At 37.8% G+C, this 15,494-nt stretch overlaps 1 protein-coding gene across 1 annotated transcript; it reads right to left on the bottom strand.

Moving 5' to 3' along the window:
- Positions 1–194: 194 nt before the first annotated feature.
- TUBE1 (tubulin epsilon 1) lies at positions 195–15,458 on the bottom strand. The gene is made up of 12 exons (XM_063331097.1): positions 15,328–15,458; positions 15,175–15,248; positions 13,849–13,901; positions 11,346–11,403; positions 10,642–10,757; positions 9,504–9,625; positions 8,014–8,201; positions 7,024–7,199; positions 6,138–6,278; positions 3,829–3,969; positions 2,772–2,946; positions 195–1,649 (listed from the first exon to the last, which is right to left on the bottom strand). The coding sequence occupies exons 1-12, from the start codon at positions 15,350–15,352 to the stop codon at positions 1,491–1,493; spliced, it is 1,428 nt and encodes a 475-aa protein (XP_063187167.1). The 5' UTR covers positions 15,353–15,458; the 3' UTR covers positions 195–1,490.
- Positions 15,459–15,494: the final 36 nt, after the last annotated feature.

Raw genomic sequence — 15,494 nt, 5'->3', positions numbered from 1 at the left:
TAACACATATTGTCAAAAAGAGAACTTTTGGTAATTAAAAAAGGCACATCTTTATACCCCACCGTAACAAGTTGTTGCCCACAAAGACAAACATATGTAAACTCACAGATGCTCTGACAAACCTATTAGAAAAAAAAAAAAATTACCCTGTAATACTTCCTCTATCATTTTTGATTCTCAAATGAACATTTTCTACTATGTATCTGCAATAGTAAAACACATCAGTACTGTTTCAAACAGAAGTCAATTTTAAGCTCAGATCGCTTTTTGCAGCAGATAATGTTTCTCTAGTGTTGTGAATATAAACAATGCACTTGTGAAGGAAAAAATAAGTGGGCACCTGCAGATAATAGATGCAAAATTTCAAGGAAATGATTATTTTTAGAATGTTTAAAAAAAAATGCTCTCAACAAATGTTATCACAATGTTTTATTGAATACTTCTGGACGTATACATTCAGAATTGTGCCCCCTTGCACACTCACTCTGACTCTGTTAGAAGGACTTCAAGCTTTAAGAAATCATCGTATTGATCCATTCTGATTTGTAACAGTTCACCACTCTGGCTGTTCTACGACAGCCAAGGCCAGCAAGCAAGCTGTACATTCTGTTTTGTAACAGTTCTTACTGTAATATAAAAATCTATTTACTCTGGTAATTATAAATATTAAAACATCTATTTTACTTGCATTCTTTTAAGCGTATAAACTTTGTTCTCCAAACAGTCATTATAACTTTATTATAACTGCATGTTTCACTCAGAGGTATATTGTATTATCTCATTATCAAGTGCAACTCAGCATTCATGAATATGAATCATTAAAATAATATATTAATTAATACTCCAAGTATAATACTTGAAACAAAATTTATTTTGCTGAATTTTCTGATACTGCCAATTTTGGTATCAACTCAAACTGCTCTAATACAGCTAAGTACAACACGGAAGCAAAAATATTAAAACTGTGAACATAGCTTAGAGCATTCTGAAGTGACTACTCTCCTGCAAAGTTTAAGAAACCAGTTTCCTCACAGACTCGCTTTCATCTTTGAAAAGACTACGCAGGCTTTTCTTCTCTTCAGAGTCGCTTGTTTAAAAAAAAATAAAAAAATCTAGCAACGGTGATCCTTCTTTGAAGCAAGGCCTGCCTGTAGTTTACCACAAGCTGAAAGTCTGAGAAAAGAACTACATTTTTGGCTGCTACAATCTCTCTTTCTTCTCTTTACGGCATATGGTACGTCAATTTACTCTACAGTTAGGAAGACTGCTCTTACTGATACCCACCGTAATTAGCTGCCTTCAAATCTTTCTTACAGGCTGGGCCTGTCACTTAATATGACACCTCTCGGAGCTGAGGAAGCCATTGTCCCACTCTCACTTTGGAATCACAATAGCTAGGCATGCTGCAACTCATTCTGGTTAACTGAAGTGGCTGGATGCTTGGGGAATTTTTTTTTTTTTTTAAATAAAAAAAATCAGTTGTTCTTTCTTTAAACAGCTATCTGCAGTCTTGATGGATCTATTCTAGGCCCACCTTTTGTGGCATCCAGTTCATTGTACTCTTCTATTAGATCAGACAAAGACGATATGGCTTCAGAAAAACAGCTTTGCTCCATCCCGTCTATATGCAGATAATGGTGAAGGTGAGCCTATGAGAATAAAAAAAAAAATAAAATAAAGTCAGTGTTATCCTTTTTCTTGGCACCTAATTCCTTTGGCTCCATAAGTATCATTTAGCCTGAACTAAAGAGGGGGGTGCAAGCAACGTAGAAATTAGATTTAAACACTTATATCATGACATCCCTCATTTAAATACTTGTCAACTTGAGTAACAATCCCCTATGGAATCACAGTTAATATTACTGATTTCTTACACATCCGTCTTTTCATATTCTGTCTTCTTGGGTACACCTGACCAAATTGCGTATTGCGTTTACGTGGCAAGGTTTTGGTAGCCGGGGGGAGCACGGGGCTGCGGGGGTTGCTTTTGTGAGAAGATGCCAGAACTACCCCCATGTCAGACCCAGCTAGTTCCTGCCAGCTGCAATATGGACCTGCTGCTGGCCAAAGCTGAGCCCATCAGCGATGCTTGTAGCGCCTCTGGGATAGCATCTTTAAGGAAGGGTAAAAAATACTGTACAATAGCTCTGAGAAAGGAATGAGAAAAATGTGAGAGAAACAGCCCTGTAGACACCAAGATCAGTGAAGAAGGAGCAGGAGTGAAACTGAGCCTGGGAAGAAGGGTGTGGGGTGAAGGTGCTTTCACTTTTGGTTTTATTTCTTGCTATCCTACTCTGTTACTAATTGGCAATAAATTAAATTAATATTCCCCAAGTCAATCTCTTTTGCCCATGACAGTAACTGGTAAGTGATCTCCCTGTCCTTACCTTGACGCATAAGCTTTTCATCCTATTTTCTCCCCCTGTCCTGCTGAGGAAGAGAAGTGAGAGAACAGCTTGGTGGGCACATGGCAGCCAGCCAAGGTCAACCTACCACAAACTGCTGGGAAGATCCATCAGATACAGCCTCACTGCTAAAGAAAGTAAGTATATTGCCTGGTAGGTACAGATTAATAAGGGGTTTATGCTTTTCAAGCAGCAGCTGTTGGAATGATTCCTTGATAGGTAACACAAATAAAAATCTTGGGTTGTTACTTTTAGGCTGTCCATTTATGACATTTTTAGGCTGTCCATTTGTGACATTGTCCATTTTGCTCCCCAATAATGCAAGATGCTGATGATTAAAGGCTACGGATGTTATAAGAGTTGTACCTTTTTCTTGTAGAGCTTCATAAATTTGTCTTTGAGTTCAATGAAAGTTGGTTTTACACAGGTGTTGTTTGCTAAAGCCAGAAGGGAATGGGAATGGCCCACGGGAGGTACTGAACACAAACCAGTTTTCCAGCCCTCTTGATTCCAGGAGACAAAGTGCAGGGAAGGCTTCAACCTGTGACACAAAAATGTAGTTACCTAAGGAACGTTAACAACACAAAGTTTAAGTTTCCTTTGCTAACAAACAGTCTGAGAAGGTTAACATTTAAGCTTTCACAACTAAGCAAGACAGTTCCAACTATCATTTTTAATAAGATATTTTAGACTTCAGACTAAAACACTGTGTCTATTTTAAATTTAAATTGCAAACACTTTTTTTTGTTTGTTAATTTAATGTGTCAGAGTTTGAAAAGTAAAGTTAAAAGCACCCATTTCTATAAAAGGGACTGCAAGCACTCTGAGATTTAGGAGAGGTGACAATCAGTCTACCTGTAGTTTAGAAATAACTAAAATGCTTTAGATTGTCAGAAATTTTCCCCATGCACCCCTGGCTGCCTGTACACTCCATTCTGTACGCAAAGCTTGCCTGCCTTTCCTGTTATTACTATATAGATCAGTAGTGTAAAAGGTAAAAACAGAGTGCTAACAATACAGAGTTGTTAAAATAAGGATGATTCCCTATGTACATTAAAGTAACCATAAAAGAGAGGGGCCTTCTGTTCAGTAAAAATAAACTTCTACTAAAAACTTATTCCTCCAAAATCTTTTACTGGCAGGAAACCTCTGGAAGGTCAGGCTTTACTTTCTTTTGCATTTCTGAGAACACGAGGAGCAGCACAGGGACACCTAGTCAGCTCCCCTTTATTTGGAAATCCAAGAATGCTGTGACTTATTCTAACTCATAATGTAAATTAATAACACTTTCTTCCCTTCCAAAATTAAGAAAAAAATATTTCTCAGTAAACTGATTTGGTATCAAAATTTTTCAAATTAAAAGTTAGAGTGCCCTGGACAACTGACAACAGTCGCAATAACAAGTTTGTGTGGTATTACAAACCTTTCAATATTTCTGCGAAGGTCTGAAACCTGCACGTTTCCTCGAACGAGAAGTGCACAGGCAAGGTAGAGGCTATGCTTGGGATCTGCTTGAATTAGTTGATGATCTCTGCTAAAAGCATCTGAAAACATCTGATCCAACCTAGGTGAAAAGAAAACAGTTATCTGCTCTTACACTAAAGCAGGCTACAAAAGTTCTTCAGAATGCCCACCTTCAGGGTTTAAAAGTTCATAAAATTCTGGAGATAAAGATACATTTAACCTGGGACCATGAATGACAGGAAAACGATTTAAACCTTTATATGTACATATGATGGCTTTATAAGTTTTTAAAAACACACCAGATACATTTTTTCCTCTCTTCTCCCTCATGTTACAAGCCACTGTCAGAGAAGTGGACAGACTAAGAGACCCTTATTACTGCAAATTTAGGTCTATGGTTACAAAGTATTAAAAATATGTAAAAGGAACACAAGGAAAAAAATATTTATAATACATATATCTCATATATAAAATATATACATTTTATATATATTTAATATATATATTTATATATACTTATAATATATATTTATCATATATATACTTGACGTTCCAGTTATATGACAATTTGAGTGGACAATCTCACTGCTTGTGAAGGATCTGACAAAGAATACCAAAGTGCTGCTGACCCTTACAGAACTGATTATCTGCCTGTTACACTTCATTATTTAAAAGGATCAACGAATCACAGAAGCGCATAATTTTGATCAATGATTTAGGAAAAGACAGACTATACATATTTGTCTACTTATTTTAGTTTTGTCATTGTCATAGTTTAACCCTAGTTGGCAACTAGGGCCATGCAGCCATTCACTCACTCCCTCTCGCCCACAGCAGAGTAGGGAGAAGAGCGAGAAAAAAAACCTCGTGGGTTGAGATCAAGACAGTTTAATAGAACAGTAACGGAAGAGGAAAAAAAATAATGGTAAAAGAATATACAAAATAAAGTGATGGAATACAACTACTCTCAACACCCAGTGACTGGCTGCCCAGCCCATTCCAAGCAGCGAATGCCGATTCCTGCCACATGGCCAATCCCCATTTATATACTGAACATGACGTCTATGGTACAGAATATTCCTTTGTGCAGCTTGTCCTGTCTATGCTCCCACTCAGCTTCTATGGGAAGCTGAAAAAGTCCTTGACTTAATATAAACATTGCTTAGCAACAACTAAAACAATGTGTTATCAACATTATTCTCATACTAAATCCAAAACACAGCAGCTATTAGGAAGAAAATTAGCTCTATCCCAGCTAAACTAGGACAATCATGTATGACTCCTTTAAAAGATGACACTGCAGCTCATATTCTTTCTCTCTTCACCTCTTTAAACAAGTTCCACTGTACTGTGGGATAGCAAAAATGGTGTCTTGACGTGGTTTCTATGGACACATAACATCTAAGCTATTCTTTCCATTTGTTCCAAACTCTCTGCCATCTATCATCTCTATTTCTTTTTTTTTTTTAATCACCTCTGCCACAATCTGCCTATTAAAAAAATAACTGAATAAAGGAGACAAAGATATTACTGTTCTCACCTCATTGTGAAACATGATCGACTAAGCATCTCCTCATAGTCTACTACCTTCCCTCCAGCATTGTATCGTCTCTGCAGGCTATGGCTTCAAGAGGTTCAACTGATCATCACAACTTGCTATCACAAAAAAAGGGTGGTCCTGCCCCCTTGCCCACTTTGCACACTTCCACCACTTACCCTTAGCTGCCTCTTTTGCTACTTGGACCTTTTGTGACTGAACTTAATTCACTAAAACCAGTAAAATCTATTCTAACTGGTTATTTATCCCACTGACAACGGCAGAAAAATAATCTCACAAAATTTGACAAGTGTCAGCTTATTGTTACAATAAGCTCTTAAATAGTCTCACTGCATCTCCAGACTGAAGATGCCATTGCTTTCCAGCAAATCTAGTTCAGTTCCTCATTTATCTTTACAGTATTCTGTGAGTCGAGTGCAAAAGAACTTGTGGTGGGGGTTCTATCTAAGTAATACATTTTTCCAACAGAAATATTTCCCAGCAGAGATAACAAAAATACATTTCAAGTTTACTGGCTCAAGCATTATGGAGATAAGGGATGAAGGTTGTTCCTAAAAATCGGCAGGACGAATTTGAAAATGTGGCAGACTTAAAAGTTTTAGAACTTCTACCCTTAGTTTTACTATAGAATGGAATTTTTTTAATGAAAACTAGGGAAGAATCAGAAATTAAGCCTCAAATGTAAAGCTTCCATAATATTCTTTTCTTACCTTCTAGAAGGTACATTAACATCAGCCAATGTATACAGAGGAGTCAAGCTTGAAACCAAGTAATGAAGTCGAGGAAATGGAACCAAATTCATGCTGATTTCATTAAGATCCATGTTAAGGGAACCTTCAAACCTAGCAGAACTGAAAAATTAACAAACTGTTATAAACTAAGTAAACTACCTTTATAATGTAAACATTCATTAGATCTATTTTTCAACTGTTCTGTACAATAAAGCAGTAAAACAACACAGCGTTCAAGAAACTGTTCGTGTAATTACTACACTTTCCCATTTGGCAGTATGGTGCTATATCTTATTTGCTTACACTTCCCATTACAGAACAATAAATCATCAAGAATGTGACCTTCTTTCCCGATTGTAGTCTTTAGCACTGTTTTTCAGTATGTGGACATAGCTGCTGACTACCAGTTTTAATAAATACCCTGTAATAAAACACACGTGACCCAGCATTCCTAACAAGCTGCTTAGAAGAAAAGCAGGCCAATACTCCAGAAGCATATTTCACTAGGAGTTTCTTGGAGCTATAGAAGGTTTTGGAGAAACAATGATCTGATGGTATTTATAAAATAATACAACTGTCCTAGAAAGGCAAACCTCCCTGGGCTCCATTAGGCATTAATGGAAGATGATATCCTTCTGCCTATAGACTTTGTCTTACTTCAGTTCTAAGACTATCATGGCTAGAGCAACACCACTGCCATCTGAATACTTCCAAATGCTTTAACATTTAGTAACTAATTCTTAGAAAGAGGAGACTTATATCAAATGGAAAACAATATTCTTTGAGTTGATGCAGGCCTGCATATTTGCAGCACACACCACCTCCAGCAATACCACTTTGACAGAGAAATAACCTGTAACTTTACCTTGTCAGGTTCAGCAGCAAGTTGGCTACAATATTATTCATGGCATCAAACGGCTTCTCTTGTACAGTTTTTGCACTGCCTGCACTTGATGTTACCAAGCTGTTTTGCTTCACAGTTGACCCTAGTTTCCCAAAATTGATCATCTGATGAATTTTATTAACTATATCAAACAGAGACTTTGAGAGAAGAAAAAAAAAAAAGCATACAAGAAATCTTGAGCGCAGAGCTTTCAAATTCAGTACGCCAATTTTTCATTTCAATTAATGTTAAAGAAAAAGCTAAAACATGGTACTGTCAAATATTATACCTTTGATACATGTAAGTCTACCGTTTGACCAATTCCAATTGACTGAAGTGTTTCTAAAAGTCTGTTCCTTACACGACACAAACATGTCCAGAGCTTGACTCAGAAGTTTGAATTTTATTCAACTATTCAAAATCCTCATCTGCTAAAATTACATTTTAAGTTTTCATAATTCCTGTGAAAGCAAAAATATATTCTCTAAATATATTTCACTTTCTCTTGCTTTTTTCATAAGCAAACAGCGAGAGAGTCATAGAAGTTACATACAAATGAGTCTAGTGGTTTGCATGGTTAACTATGCCTATGATGCCCATATCTGTTGGAATTTGGAGTGGTTAGTCATTTCCCTTGCAGGACTCTACTAATACTATGCACAAATTGATTGCTAAAAAAAATATAGAAGACTCTCAGCCTCAGTAAATAGAAGCTTTTCATTGTTTACCTTGAAATAGACATTAAGAAATTCACTGTAGACTACTTTGAAGGTGCAGAGCAGCTTTTTAGTGATACTGATACTAATTCCAAAAGTTTGCAAGTGACTTAGGAGTTCAATTATTACTTTAAAAAAAATGAAATTACGCTTTTAAAGACTTGGCACTCAAAATCAATACACAGAAGGAAGAAACACTTCCTATGTGGGGTCTAATAAAAAAAGAAATTGACAGAAATAGAATATTATTTCTTACTTCATTCTCTATTGGTAGCACACAGTCCGCATGTTCATTAAGTTCCTTCATAGCCAGAACACTGTTATATGGAGAAGTAATAACATCATCTTCACCAGAGGGATAAACCGAAGTAACAAATCTATATACTTCTGGGAATTCATCCTCAAGCAAATTTAGTACAAAAGTTCCAAGACCAGATCCTGTCCCTAATTATGAAGGAAGGCAGAATGAGAAGATAAAAGGTTCCCCATGTTATCTTAAGCCTTAAGTCTCATATGTTGGAAATGTACAACTTTTCAATATTGATGAATATTTTCTGAAGCATTTTGCTGACAGTGGAGGCTACTCAGCTGTAAATTAAGGCAAGGAGGGTTTTCCCAGACAGGAAAATAATTAAGTGATAAAAACATTTCCCATAGTATGAAGTATACAATCCCAAAAAATTCTGCAACCCAAAAATTCCTATTATGTAACCAACATTTTTCTGACCTACTATTTTTATCTATTTTAAAATCTTTAATTTGAATTTTGAAATAAAACATTTGTTTATAAACACTGAACTGCCCCAAACAATTCTTTACTTTCCTTTTGGGGGTTTCTTTATAAAGTCTTCTCGTTGCCAGCCAAAACAGAACAACCCCTCTCCCCCAGCACACACACATTTTTCCTCATTAGCACTAAGCACATAGCACTGAGTTCAGATCAGAGGACTAAACTGTGGTTTTTCTGTCTTGGACAGCTATTATTCTTGGCAGCAGACAATTCTATCTATGAACAAGACAGCAATTTTCTGCAGTAACAGAAATGATATCTGCAAGGTCTCTCAAATTAAGAAAACGGCCACAAAAAAAACCCTTGACAAAACTCTTGCTTTATATTTAAAGCTATTTTCTGTGTCTTTTTCCACATCATAACCAGTTATAATACATGCTCTCCCCATGTTTCTGGGGAAGACTTAGTGGCAATACAGTAATGACACAATTGTCACTGCAAGGGATTCGCCCTTCTGATTTATTAACAAAGTAGCTAGACTGGATTCAAGAGAATTACGTAGAAAGAAAACAGAACAACAACGTTCTTCTAAACTTCGGTAACATTAGAAGTCTCCTTTCCAAGCCTTTTGGGAAAACTCTTTCCCCACAATTAAAAATAACTTGATTACAACAATGATATCAGTGTTCTGAGGCCACTGTCCCTTCTTTCCCTTCTTCTGACCAGTAATACCTCAGTGTTTCCTCGTATTTGGTATCTGTCTTGATCCACCCACTGCCTCATATTTAAAATTTTAGCTGTATTTTTATTCTGAGTAGCACTTAGTTCATGATTAAGGCTCCTCAGTGCTCTAACAAAACAAGTAATAAATAATTACAGGTCCACTTAATTGGACTGTGTTAAATTTTTTATTCTGCATTCTGAATGATGTAGACTATTACATTGATCTTCTTTTCAAGATCCAAGTTTTTCATCTGTGGCTAGTGTAATTATACTAACCACAATATATTACTTACCACCTCCCATAGAATGAATTATAAAAAAACACTGTAGACAGTCACAATGTTCTGCGGTTTTCCTTAGCTTTTCCACAATGTTTTCCCGGTACTGATAACCATACAGCTTATGACCTACAGCCCTGAGGAGACAAGAAGTCCTCTTAAAAAAAAAAATCCAACAATCAATTTTCAGTGTTTTATTTTAGCTCTTCCTATTTGACATTTTAGAGGTCAGAGTCCAGAGCTGGGTGCAACACCTAATTTGTGAGAGTTGCTAAGCTGTGATTACATCATGCGAACATGGGAATCAAGATATGGTTTTAATTTTGAGGATGCAAGCAGCACTAAGTTTGCAGCTTTGGAGTGTGCACTATTATTTTGAACCAATACGGAAATCAACTCCCATATTGGATGATCAAATACTAATTATGAAATGAAAATTATACACTCCTTAAAAATAAGGATATCCCTATGTAATACATGTACTGATCTTCCTTTGAGTACTATGTGAGTCAATTGCTACTAGTAATAAAAATACTCCACACAGCTCATTTTCAAAACACTTGCCTGCTAGATGGTGAAGTTACAGGATGCTTTATTCCATGTACTGCACTCTCTTTTGGTACATTTGCTGATGATATGCTTTCCAGTCTGTACTGCACTGAATATTATCAGAGGTGCATTAAGGTCTCAGTGAAAATTTGGAATTGAGTATGTTAATCAACCTTTTTCTGAATTTCTCTTTTTAGCAATATAGTTTCTATGCACAAAGCCAGATTCTGTGGTGCTTAGAAATCAGAAGTGCATTTGTTCATAATCTCATTTCCACACTAGTTGCACAGTCTCAAACTGGATTATGGCTTTGAGTTAGCAATGGAAGCAGCTGAATACCAAAGAAACAAAAATAAAAAGCGTGTTCTTTTGAAAAAGAAAATCAAAAAAGAGGAAGAAAAAATAGACAAAATGATGTATCAGCAGAATTATCCTTCTGTAAGGGCTTTTCAAAGCCCTCCTCCAGGCAACAGTGGCTCCAAAGTTTACTGGCAATATGCTGCAGCTCCCCAGGTGCAGAATGAACCAGAAAGCTACTGTTAGCTTCCCTTTTCAAATGCCATCTAATTAGTTGCTAAGAAATGCTTTCTGAAGAGGTTCTCACCAGTTGTTTCCTGAACCAGAAACATCTGTGATAAGCTGCTTGCTGTCAAACACATCCCTCAATGGTCCCTGCAGAATTTCATTTATCACACCCTCCTCCATGTCAATCAACAGTGCCTTTGAGAAAGGAAAGAATTAAAATTCAGTCAGTAAGCAAACCACCCTTCGAAATAGTCACACAAAGAAATATAAAATGATTTACCATATAAAAGGTATGTTGTTTCTACTGTGCTACAGAGAATTTTTTTTCAGTTGTTAACTAGGAGACCAACTAGATTCACCTTGTCTGATTTGCTAGAAGTCACTCAAGAGGACAGTGTTTCAGAAAAATGCAATTTTTTTTAAACTTTTATAATATTTTGCCCCAATACTTCAGAATAAAGAAATTAAAGCATTTTTATGTTTCAAGTTTTCTTGCTTCTTAATCACTTCAAGTGGCTTAAAGAAATCCACTCCTTAGAAAACTCAAATAAAAACTTGGTTGGTAATATCTGCAATCATTTTATTAAAATTATAAAGTAAATTACTCAACCAGACTGAAGCAACCTGCATTACTCCACAGAACCATAAAAGTTACTATTAGAAATCTTACTATTCAAAGTAGTATTTGAAAACCTATGCAATCATAAGGACCTTATGAAAATTCATACACAGTTGGATGTAAACATGCGATGTAAAAAGAATGACCTTTATAGATTGCCTTACTCGTGCTTTTAAAGAATAGATTTTTCCTTTGTAAATATCAGGACCATCACCACCACTTCTGGAAAAAAAAAAAAATCCAAGCTCAGAATTGTAATAGAAAATAAGGCAATATATATTTGCTAAGAAAGACCTCATAATTCCCTAAAGCAATAGAATTACAGGACACAATCTCAATCAGAATCATCCTAAGCAGTTACTTCAGGAAGCTGATAACATAAGCCCTTAAAGTTTACTCTCAGATACAGCCTCTGCTCTGTGGCAATTCTACAAGCATTGCCAAAACTTGAAAGGATTATCTTTTATCCAGCACGTGGTATATCTGCATCATATAATGGAACAAAGTGCACCAAAAAGCACGACAGGCTTTCCAATGGGGGGTGGTACAGTACTGTACTACTGCCTGAGGTGTAAAAGCTGTATAACTGCACTAGCACAGCACTGTGCTTGACTTATTTTGACATTAAGATTTACCAGTCCAGAAATCATGACATAGCTTAATTTTCCTTTTATTTCTGCGCCCCCCCCCCACCCCCGAATTGCTTGCATTGACCCAACCTAGGGCATTACGCATTGTGTACAATTACATTTTTTCCACACCACAATGAATGCTGGTGCTTCTGCACTCAAAGGGTGAGATACTCCAGTCAGACCAAACTTTATTCAACTTAGGGAAAAAAGGCAGGGATACTGGAAGACGGATCTAATTCTCCCCTCAATTATTTACCTGCTTTGGGGGATGGTCAAACCGAAATTTAAAGTATCTCTTGGACCATTGTACGGTCAACCACAATAATATTCCAAAAACATCAGCTGTAATTCACTACAGCATCAAATGTTCTGTCCCATCAGAAATGAGGGAAAGAGAGTACAGGGCTGCACTGCATTCCTCAAGGATCTTCCGGCCCCCCACTCAAAGTTCTCCGGACACTTCTCATTAGCTGAGCAACTCACATCAGCCTCCAGTACTCATGTGATTCCTCTAGCTTACACAACTCTGTATACGAGTCCACTATAGTACCAGCAAATCCATCTAGAAAAGTTCTATTTCTCTTCAGGAACTAACAAAACTCAAAGAAGAAAAAACCCACCAAATCAACACTTCGTTTACTTACTATTTCCTTTGTGGTCTTTCATGCCAACCCATACTTTCAATCACTTTGATTCAATTGCTGAAAAAAATCCCCACGTTCCCTAGAAACCCCTAAGCTTGAGACATGCATTTCTGCATATAAAACCATACATATGTGCAAGCACATTTCCAATATTACACAGTTTAATAACCACAGTAACCATAATAAGTCTGTCTGGTTCTTCCAGAGCGTTGTTCATAGCTATTTCTGACAGGATAACTCACCTGGATTAATTATTTTGAACAATGGTATGGCATAGCATAGAAGACTGAAGTTTGTCACTTTTGTGACATCAGGTTTTATGCCTGCAAGTACCTGGCAGGTGAACTAGTTCTTCCTGATAAAATCAAAACAAACGCCACAACAATAACAAAAGGACAAGACCTCACAACATGAGCAACAGAGTTTGAAACCACTCTCCCTAACTAAATTATGGTTCAAGGATAGAGTTAAAAGAGGGGACTGTTTCAGCTCCTGAAAAAGACGAGATTTGAATAATCATTCTTCTGTTTCACAGGTAGGGGAATCTTCCTTGAAACTTCTACAGTATTCAGTGAGATAAGTTCTTCCTCTTTACAAAGAGAAAACAGATGTTTCTATTGCAGCCAAGCATCCTAGGAAATGCCCACAAGGAATGACAATGATGCATTCCAATGCACTTGCATGTGCTTTCAAAGAGGTAAAATTTGAGACAAAATAATTAGTATTTCAATACTATTTCAGTTAAAATTGCATGCTGCATTGCAGCCTTGCCATATGATGGAAGGAAACAGATGATGGCCAAATGCTTTTTAATTAACTAAAATGCAACAGCAATATCCAAGTGCACAACTGTTTTATTCTTGCAAACTGCAGGGATTTTTGTAACTGGATAGATAAGAGATGACTGAATGCTCTTGAGGTACAAATTGGTTAACTCTAAAAAAGCCAGACCCATAGCCACCACTCTTTGTGTAACAAACTTGTCAGATAAAAGGGATTTAAAAACTGTCATGACCTTCTCTGACTGCCTTATATACAATTCCTCTTACAACTCCTATACAACAAGAAATGCTGCTAAGTTGGTATTCAGTAAGCTTGCAGTCTGATCATGATTTGCAACAGAAAAAGCTATCAGATCCTGACTGTCAATTTTTGGGACAGAGGGGAAGGAAAACAAATCCAAACACTTTCAACACATTTAACTACTGAAGTAAGCATAGTTGAAATTGAAATGTAAAGATAGTGTTTTGAGGAGAATACAAAAAAGCAAAATCTTTTTCTAGCACAAACTAAGTGTGACCTAAAACTAAGAAAACTGTAACTTAGGTTAAGATACTAGAATCCTTGATCTACTGTGTTAAACTCATGAACTGCTTGATAAAAAGACTTACCTTGTATCTACATTCCTAAAGAAACTGCTTAATGCTTCATCATAAATTCCTTTCTAAAAGAAAACAACATGACATAAGGCGATACGTAACATCAGAAATTCTCAGTGCTTTTTCATAGAATAATTTAAAAGTTGGAATAGACCTCTGAAGGTCACCTGTCAAACCACCCCACTCAAAAAAGAGTGAAAGTCTATGTTGCAACCAACTAGCTGTAGTCAGCACTAAAAAGAACGTTTCATTGAAGCATCAGCATGATATTAAAAACTGACAGGAGGATGTAACTAGGAAATTAATTTTTCAGCACATGATTGAACAACTACTCTTCCTTCATTTTTAAAGATTTAGGATTTTAGTGACGATCCCAATGCAATTATTAAATTGAATAGCTAACTCAGTTCCTCACTGATACAACACAGTTCACCATGGGCTCCATTTCCATGACACCAACATCCAGGAAGTTCTGTGAAAAGGAAAGTACATCACAGTGTATCAGTGATTGCTAAACTCCCTGCTGATGGGTGGCGTGGAAATTACTTACTCCACTATAAAGCTAAAGAGACCTGTCAAGTTTAAATACTTTAAGATTATTATTTTACAGACTGCTTACCATACTCCTAAAGACCTGATGAAGCAGAATTTGGAAGTCACTGTTCCCTACAAAACTAAAACCAACAGACTCTCCATATGCTTATGAACTTCATCCATTGCCTTTTTACAGCTGCTCCAACAGAAGGCATTGAGAAGGACTGCTCATCATTATCTGTTAACATAAGGTGTTTACCAGGAAATAGTATCTTTGTCGTCATGGCAAGAAGGGTGCATTTTTGTTGAAGGTACCCAGCACAACCCTATGCCGTCTTTACGCTGCTATTTTGGTCTGCACAACTGTACAGTGAGTCACTGCACGGCATCTGCTAACATAAAGGTGGGCTTTGGTGGGCCGCTTTTGTACTTTACCACGCCGGGGCAAAGAACCTGCATTGAACAAAGCTCTCTTTTCACTCATTGCCTCAAACCGGGGTGACATCCTGGGCTTTTCAAGGTGGAAAGGCTGGAGAAAGCAGATCTGAATTAGAGATGATCAGTTAAACGGTATAAAAACCCTGGGGGATAGTTTTGCTCACAACGAAGCGGCCTGGGTTTAACCAAATAAACACTGTGCTTCGTAGTCATGGTAAAGAACACGGAACGAAGCGAGGGCCACCGCTGGCCCCCTGAGGGCGAGAGCGAAAGGCGGCTCGCCCCAACCGCCGCCCCGCTCCGGCCAGCAAGGCGGGGAGCTGAGGTGAGGTGAAGCGGGAGGCGGGGAGGAAGCGGGACCATTACCTTGTTGACCGCGGCGTGCTCCCGCAGCGCCAGGTCCCAGAAGCGGCAGCCCACCTGGTTCCCGCACTGGCCCACTGCAACGGGGATAGACAGACGGATCAGGCACAGGAAAGGGCGCGGGGGGGTGAGCGGGGCTCCGGGCACCACCCTTACCCTGCACCACCACCGACTGGGTCATGGCTGACCGGCCGGCGGCTGCCTCCTCTTTCGAACTCGGCGCCCGGAAGCTGCTCCCCCTTAATGGCCGCGGCGGGCGGGCTTCTCCAACGGCTCGGCCTCCTTCCCCCCGCCTTCCTCCTGCGGTGGAACGTCCCATCGGG

The sequence above is a fragment of the Chroicocephalus ridibundus genome, chromosome 3 (assembly GCF_963924245.1).
Source record: "Chroicocephalus ridibundus chromosome 3, bChrRid1.1, whole genome shotgun sequence".
NCBI classification, from domain to species: domain Eukaryota; kingdom Metazoa; phylum Chordata; class Aves; order Charadriiformes; family Laridae; genus Chroicocephalus; species Chroicocephalus ridibundus.
The sequence above is the reverse complement of the archived record's forward strand: the minus strand, read 5'-3'. Positions and strand labels throughout refer to the sequence as shown.

Excerpts from the sequence above, each read along its gene's own strand:
- TUBE1 (XM_063331097.1), bottom strand. The coding sequence starts at position 15,352 with ATGACCCAGTCGGTGGTGGTGCAGG. Across the intron at positions 8,202-9,503 it reads AATTCATTCTATGGGAGGTG|GGACAGGATCTGGTCTTGGA; the intron begins GTAAGTAATATA and ends CTTCATAATTAG. Across the intron at positions 1,650-2,771 it reads TGAAGCTCTACAAGAAAAAG|GCTCACCTTCACCATTATCT; the intron begins GTACAACTCTTA and ends TTATTCTCATAG.